Source organism: Octopus bimaculoides, chromosome 14, assembly GCF_046866305.1.
Source record: "Octopus bimaculoides isolate indiv1 chromosome 14, ASM4686630v1, whole genome shotgun sequence".
In the NCBI taxonomy this organism is placed as follows: Eukaryota; Metazoa; Mollusca; class Cephalopoda; order Octopoda; family Octopodidae; genus Octopus; species Octopus bimaculoides.
In genome coordinates this window covers 3,731,425-3,739,766 of record NC_142941.1, presented here as the reverse complement: position 1 = coordinate 3,739,766, position 8,342 = coordinate 3,731,425, and the positions used below count along the sequence as shown (strand labels likewise).

The window sequence follows — 8,342 nt, the reverse complement described above, 5'->3', positions numbered from 1 at the left end:
TGACTATAAAGCTTGAAACATGTGTACCGCACAATCCTTTGTGTTCTGTTTTTATTTTTACGTTTTTAATTTATTCTTTCACTCCGGCCACGATCTGGCATATACAGGTGCTTGCAATTATCAATTATTACTTCTAACATTTACTTTATATATATATATATATTGTTGATGTCAAGAATTTTATAAACATTCAAGAGAAACTGAATTCTTTTTTGGAATATGTCAAAACACATGCATAATATAATTTGAATAGCTTTGTGTGTGCTTCAAGATATTCCCAAAAAGAATATATATATTAATGTGTGTGTGTCATCTAAAAACATTCAACTATGCAATACATATACATAAATGAAAAATCATGAATAACAACAAAACACAAAACTAACAGAATGAAATTATTTCCTGCATTTTTTATTTTCTCTTCATATCTCACTCTCTCTCTCTCTTTGATACAAACTAATATCACATGCTTTGAAAATTGTAGCAGTTTATGAAATAAGTTTACAAATATTCGTTGATATTCAGTTAAAACAGGAGATAAAACACCAAAACACAATCCACATGGATCGTACTTTACTCACCAAACAGAACTTGCAAAATCTTCTGGGTTTTAAAAATGCACGCACTCACACATCGTTGAAAACAGATATACTTATAGGTATATAAACACACACACACACATATATTATATATGTGTATATATATATATATATACATATATATACATATATATGTATATATATATACATATATATATGTATATATATACAAAGAGTAGCAGGTGGTATACATCTCACTTGGATTTTACCACTTTTGAGGTTCTCCTCGCTATGAAACATATGTAGCCTGGATTTTCCAAACTCCATTCCATAACTCTTGTATTCTTTTTTGCACACTCAGCAACCCCAGTCACCTACCACGGAATATAAAAAAACTTTTTTTCAACTCATCGTTCTTTGATAAGCAAAAAAAAAAAAATCCGCAACCTTCCATCTCAATAAACCGCTATTGTTCCTAAAAGTTGTTTTTTTTATATTCACTATGGATTGCTTGAAGCTAACTTTCTTCCTACACCTTGATCCCTGGATCTTACATTTATATATATTTATATACATTTATATATATATATATATATACATGCTTGTAAGTTTGTGTATGTTTGAGTCTTCTTGATAGTTGTAAATGAGTGCCACTGCCATGCAAGCAGTATTATTTATTTCCGGTATTTTAGAAAAATATGTCTGGCCAAGGGAAAATATTTCCTTGCTTGGAAACAGGTGAAGGTACGTGACAGGGAAAGCACCTGGCCATAGAAAATCTGTCTCAATAGATTCCATCTGACCCTTACCAACAAGCAAAATGAACATTAAAACAATGATGGTTGTATGTATAAATATATATATGGACACATACACACTCAATTACATGTGTGTGTGTGTGTGTGTGTGTGTATGGCATAGTTAGTTGTGTACCCTGCTTTTACCAGCTATTTTAGGTGCCCTTGCATCCTGGGTGGACATAGACACCTCCCACTTCTGACCCAAAGGAGCATCCAAAATTTCTTTACTCAAGAACACTATGTGCCAGAACTGAACTCATGACTTTATAAGTGTAACCCTGACACTCTCTCTCTGTCTCTCTGTCTTTCATCATCATCATCACCATCGTTTAACGTCTGCTTTCCATGCTGGCATGGGTTGGACGGTTTGACTGAGGACTGGCAAGCCAGATTGCTGCACCAAGCTACGACTTGAGATACTTGTCCTGCCTTGGTTCTCAACTACCTCTGCATATCCCTGACTTCTTCCCATCATGCTCTTTTTCCTTCTACTCTCCCACCTATTCTGATCCTTCTCAGTCCATTGTCCTTTCCCCTCTTTCTCTCCAGTTCCCCTCCTTGGTCACCCGTGCAAGCTCTCTTCAGCCCTGCTCTAGACCTACATTTACTCTCCCATCCCTGCCACTGTAATAACCATTTCTGGCTATTCTGTCATCATTGTTCCATTTCTAAATTTTCATTTACTGTGTACAAACGCCATCCACACCTGCCATTCACCAGGTAAAGTGGTTACCTAAAGAAATGGAAAAACTATAGTTCATGAGGTCCTTCAAGCCCTGTTTCACCAAACAGTGCTGTACAATGAGAAAATACACCAGTACGCATTCTGTGAAGCTGTTGGTGCTAGGAAAGGCATCCAGTCAAAGAAATGAAGCCAAATAGCACATGTGAACACTAAATATTTGGGATCTGCGGCTCCTAATGGGAAACAACTCGTGCCCCAGTAAGACCCAGCCAAACCCTGCCAGTATGGAAAATGCACATAAAATAATGATTCTCTCACATGCATACATGGATACACTCAGAAGCTGTACACAGACATCCTCCATTGATACATCATAAATAGTCTTAGTGAAGTATTTTCTTACCAAAAATGTTCAACAAATGTTTGATATAAATTATGATTGTTATTATTGTGAGATATGACACGAGTCTCAGTTATGACATCGGAGAGAATAAAGAGAAATAGTTAACTTCTGATACACAATGCAAAGGAGATATGCTTGATATAGAGTAAGACACACATACAGAAACATATACATATGCATCCATGTATATATATATATATGAATCAGTTCTTTATTTTTAATAACAACCATACACACTCACAGCAAAAGAATGGAAGTATTGGTTTCACATTTATATATCCATATGTATACATTATAATTTAAAACTGTTTGATTTGGCTCCATGTGACTTATAGGTTTGTAGGCTTCATAGAGAAGCCTAAGTCATTCAGGCTCAGAGCTGGACTTCCGTATGAAGCATATGAAACTTTAAGTTGAATGGAACTGAATCAAGCAGTTTTAAATGATAATATATGTAATTCCTACTAAATGTGTTGAGTGCCATTTTCTTTAACATACAAATCCACACATGCACACACACACACACATCTGTCAGTGTTCCATTCATTTGTTGTGGTTGAGATGTGATCCAGAAATATGGAGCTTCTGGTTCACTGCAGCTGTGTGCTGCTGCAAGTTGATGTGCGCACTGGGATACATCTGGATGGTAGGGAATAACTGTGTGGTTGCAGGAGATAACTGGATGGTGGGGAAGATATGGGTGATGGGGTTAATGGTGCTGGGGACACCGGTTGTTGCCTGGTAGATTTGGGTGGCCACACTGCCTGAGCTAGCACTGTCCGCTAGAAGACCTGGCGTTGTGTTGCCATTGCATGGGATTGAGTAGAGTTTAGTGGTGTTTGGTAGCAGTGCAGCAGCGAGGTCATTGGTGACGAGCGCAACAGCTGCAGTGGTAGGTGCAGGAGCTGCAATGATCGCTGTGTTGTTAGAGGTGGCCACTTCAGACATTTGGTTCTGTTGTGACTGGACACTTTTACCATCAACACTGCTATTATTACATTTCGATGTTGAGTTGCTGTTACCACTGCTGCTATTACTACTACTACTATTATTACTATTACTACCACCACCACCACCACCACCAGCACTACTACTATTATTGTTGTTGTTGTTGTTATTATTAGTGTTTTTGTTATGATGTTTGTTGTTGCTGTTGTCCACCTGAGCTCCCTCTTGGTATTGTTCCTCCGGGGCAATCTCAGATACTTTGGCAGGCATACTTGTCTCCATGGTAACACATGACGACGCTTGTTCGCACATGTTCAGTCTCTTATGTTGCAACAGGTGATCACTGCGTGTGAACTCACAGTTGCACAGGTCACACTTGAACGGCCGCTCGCCAGTGTGGATGCGCCGATGCACAGCAAGGTGGTCACGCCGTGACAACGCTTTGCCACACACGTCGCATGTGTACGGTTTGTAGCCTTGATGTGACCTGTAATGCCGTAGCAAATGGTCGTCTCTTGTGAAGGTACGTCCACACACACCACACTGGAACGGACGCTCCCCTGAATGGATGCGATGATGAAGTTTGAGGTAAGACTTGCGCAAGAACGACTTGCCACAGTATTCACAAAAGAACAACTTCTCCCCCTGGTGGTTGTTTAAATGACGTTCGAGGTTGTCGCGACGGGAAAACACTTTACCGCAGAGATTACACATCGGAGTCTTCTTCATGGCCGTGTTTGGAGGAAACTGGAAAATATATAAAAAAAGAAAGAAATCAATGATAAAAAAAAAGAGACAAAACAACATTTTCGACTAAATACGGTGCTCCAGCATGGCCGCAGTCAAATGCCTGAAACAAGTAAAAGAATATATTAAAAAAAAATATATCTATCGAAAATTGGGGAATGGAGTAGATAAAATGCAGGCTACATGTGTTTCATGGCTAGCAGAACCTGGGAGTAATAATTTACTAAACAAGGGGTAATCTGCTAGCCCCTCATCAGGCCAAAGATACCTTAATCGAATGAAGCTTACATTGTTGTCAAGGGATCTCATGTTAACTCGCTGGAGATTCAAAACCTTTCAATGAAGGTATCTTTAGCCTGACGAGCACCTAGCAGATTACTACTTGTTTGGGTAATTACCGCTTCCGATATTCTGCTAGCTTTGAAGCATACATAGCTGGGATTTTATCTTCTCCATTTCATGATTTTCGATTTTCATTCTCATACGCAACAACCCAGTTGCCAATCGTGAACTATAAAATAACTTTTTACAGCTTATCAAACTTCAAAATGGATAAAACTATATCTCATATAGCTAATGGCGCAGCATACATAAGGAACAAATGATATAAACTTGTGTTTATTGTAATCTCTCCAACATTTGTTCTGTATTTTATTAGTAATACTACGAAGTATAGTAGTTGCTTAACCACTTCATTGGAAGCAGACTGGACTGTGACCATCTGTGGAGCTCAAAACTCAACAGTAGCAGTCATACACCTATTTGTGCATACAAGATACACTATATGAATATATATATCTTTAATCTCCTTTCTGTCAACACCTGAAATGTAAAATGCTTCCCTGAAGACGGAAGCTGGTATTATCTGATGATAGAATCAAATTACAATCATTATTTTGGACCACCAAGCCCCTAGAGACAGCTCTTGGACTCATAAAACTCTTATTCAGCCCCTTCAATTCCTGATAACATTTGTCTTCTGTGTAAGTTGGACCTTTTTATACGTAAACACATGTACATTTTTTGTATTAAATGTATTTAATATTTTTTGTATATTTATCAACAGAACTTGCTTGTCCTTACATTTACTCCTCTACCTGCTCAAGTTTAAATCTCTTGAGCACTATGAAGTGTATTCTATATGGAGAATATCTGTCTCTCATCTATAAACTATATATATACATATATATATATATACACATTCACACACACATGGAACAAATATTTAGTTTCCCCATAAGCACGAGCATTCAGTCTGCTGTGAAATAAATAAATTTCTTAAAATTATCTCCCTTTTTCTCTGAAAGTTGCAAACAATTCCCACTAGGTTTATGTTTTCCGCTCTCAACTGAAAGGTCAATCTTAATTGAAACTGAGAATTTTTCCTTACTTTGCTCCATACTTCACCACCTACCTGAATTACACATATACATAATATGTGTATGTAATAATTTTATGCAAATTATTGCACACTACCATCTTTATAATGGAATCTCCCACTTACACATATTTGGAATCAAATGTGCATATCATAAAATATAAATGTACATAGATAAAGATTTATTTATATATATATATATATATATAAACACATACTAGGAACAGAAGTTCACGAGCAAGAAGTGCAAGTATACCCTAAAATTTCTGGTGGCCAATGAATACGCTTGGAACAGCTTCCTGAAAAATTAGTTTGCAGCCACTAAGCAAATTTCGTTTGCACACTTATGGCTAGCAAGTGTAAAATGATAGTTGTCTGAAATAATTTCGGAGTGGATAAGTGAGTGTGCATGTGAGAGGAAGAGACAGAGAAGGAGAGAGAGAGAGAGAGACTATGCTAATAGTTGAGAGAATGTAAGTGGGAGGGTGGGAAGAGAATGCACGTGAGTAAGGATGATTTGGTGCATAAGTTGTTTGCCACCCCCACCCATACATCAACACTGATATTGTAGACCTACGATCAAATGCATTCCACCCGTGACCATTCCATTTTGCTATTTATTTTTTTGTATCGAAGGGTGTCTATATTGCCTTTGTACTATGTATCCTCTCTTCTTTTAAGATTGTAGGGAGTTATAAGAGAGCAAGATTTGTCTGCCATCTCTAACAACGACCAGCAACCACATCGATGCGTCTTCGTAGACTCACGTGAAACTGGGGGTTGTAATTTGTAAAGTTTCTACATCAAAGTAAGACTTATTCACTCTGCTTCTGGTATTGAGTACTTTTCCACAAGTTTATAAACACACACACACATACACGTGTATACACGTGCGTGTATGTATATATATATAAATATATATATATATATATATATATATATATATATATATATATATATATATATATATATGTATGTATGTATGTATGTATGTATTTATGTATGTATGAAACCCATCTCATTCGTGTAATGGTGTTTGTCTATGTAGGGATATATGATATTTACAAGAAGCCCATTATTATTCTGCCATTTTTATGTTTCTTGTTGAAATTCAATGATAAAAAAATTTCTATTTCTCGGACTAAACAAAATAAGTCGAGAAACATACTTTCACTTTCTGTCTCTCCTACACGCGCGCGCACACACCCAAATATATCTGTATATCTATATATGGATGGATGGATGGCATGTAGCAAGTAATCTAAGAGAAAAGCGGCGTGGTTTAAAATAAAAACAATAACAGTGGGAGATGTGAACCTAAACATTACCTACAAAGCCGGACCAGTTTCTGTTAATGGGTTTTGGCGAAACCGGAACATCACCATCGCTTCTCTCTCTCTCTCTCTGTTATATATATACATATACTCACACGCACACATTTAATGTTGAGTGTCGGAAGAATAGAGTACTTGATATGATAGTAGAGACTAATAATGTTTTGGACGAGTCAGCCTCTTGCTATTCCGAGTTTCGCGTTTAGGTCTTGGAGTTTGAGCAACAAACCTAGCTTGAACGGTCGCAACAGAGTGGACTCCACTAAAAGCACTGAGGGGCCAAACAGATGTGTAGAACGCGGTGGGGGACAAGGAGACAGACAAAAAGGTGTGTGTATGTGTGCATATATCTGTATATACATGTGTTTGTGTGTGCGCGTGAAAGAAAGAAAGAAAGACAGAGAGAGATAGAGAGAAAGAGGTAATGTGAATGCTAAGAGGTGTGAAAAGTAAAACAATGAAACAATTCACCTTTGAGCTTGTTTAAACTTTGTTGTCCCCAACAGAGAAAAAAAAATCCAAACAATCCAGAAAGTGAAGAAATAATGGATTCAAATATCTGATATGTTCCTTCTTTCTCTCTGTTTTATCGATGGCAACAAGGTTCTTCAATCACAGATACAATCAAATATACAAGACACATTGTTCCCCTACTGCTGCTGCTGCTGGTCTTCTAATCATCTCTCTCCTTCCCTCTTTCTCTCTCTCTTTTTTTTCTTTCTCTTTCGTTATTCTCTGTCTTTCTCTCGGTTTTACTGTTACTGTGGTCGTTGTGAGTGATCTTTAGGCATTAGCTCAGCTCTGATCGAAAGTCGTTCCAGCTGTGACCATCCCTATATCCTTTTTAGATACAGTTTCTAGGATCACCTAAATCCAGTTGAATCGTTTTGAAACGGTAAAGTTATATTTGAGGGAGATTTGGCAGCTAATTTTAGCAGATCGATCGACTACGTAGAGACGCCCCTGCGGTGTTGTTGTTTGGCGCTAAGTCGACTCTGATCGTAAGAGCAATCCAATGATCAAAGATATTCCAACTGTGACAGTCCCGTAATAACTACATTATTCACTATGTTGTTTTGAAGAGCGAGAGAGTAGGATTTGGTTGCTACTACTAGCAGATCGAGCAGCTAAGTAGAGATTCCCTAGTTAGTTTGTTGTTGGTAGTGATGGTTGGCTTCCAGCAGAAATTTCAAGTGAAATAAATCAAATCGCGTCTCCTGGGTGTCTTTCAAGCCGGTTCTTTCTCTCTTAATCACTTAAATGCCATCGGCTGAATAAACGATGTTAGATTCTGTCTTTAAATAATAGTACATTGAAAGAAAAACAAGTTAAAGAATGTTTTTAAAAGCCGGTAATTACAGGAATTAATATATCATTGACAATGTAAATAGCCGGGGCTGCTCGGGGTCACTAATTGTAAGAATAAAGAGAACCGAGTGAAGAGAAGGAGGAGGGGTGGGGAAGACAGCCTGGAAGCATGTAAACACAAGGGAGGTAATCGTGTCGTG

General features: G+C 37.7%; 1 protein-coding gene across 2 annotated transcripts; it reads right to left on the bottom strand.

The window, feature by feature from the left end:
- Positions 1–382: 382 nt before the first annotated feature.
- LOC106870106 (uncharacterized) lies at positions 383–8,342 on the bottom strand. 2 transcript variants are annotated; one of them, XM_014916092.3, is made up of 2 exons: positions 7,306–8,342; positions 383–4,122 (listed from the first exon to the last, which is right to left on the bottom strand). In XM_014916092.3, exon 2 carries the CDS (start codon positions 4,102–4,104, stop codon positions 2,971–2,973), a length of 1,134 nt encoding a protein of 377 aa, XP_014771578.1. In that variant the 5' UTR covers positions 4,105–4,122; positions 7,306–8,342; the 3' UTR covers positions 383–2,970. The 2 variants fall into 2 exon arrangements, with proteins under 2 accessions (XP_014771578.1, XP_089219343.1); XM_089363217.1 differs by lacking the exon at positions 7,306–8,342 and adding an exon at positions 6,829–7,212.

Bases quoted from the DNA above. Each gene is read 5' to 3' on its own strand.
- LOC106870106 (XM_014916092.3), bottom strand. From the start codon at position 4,104: ATGAAGAAGACTCCGATGTGTAATCTCTGCGGTAAAGTGTTTTCCCGT.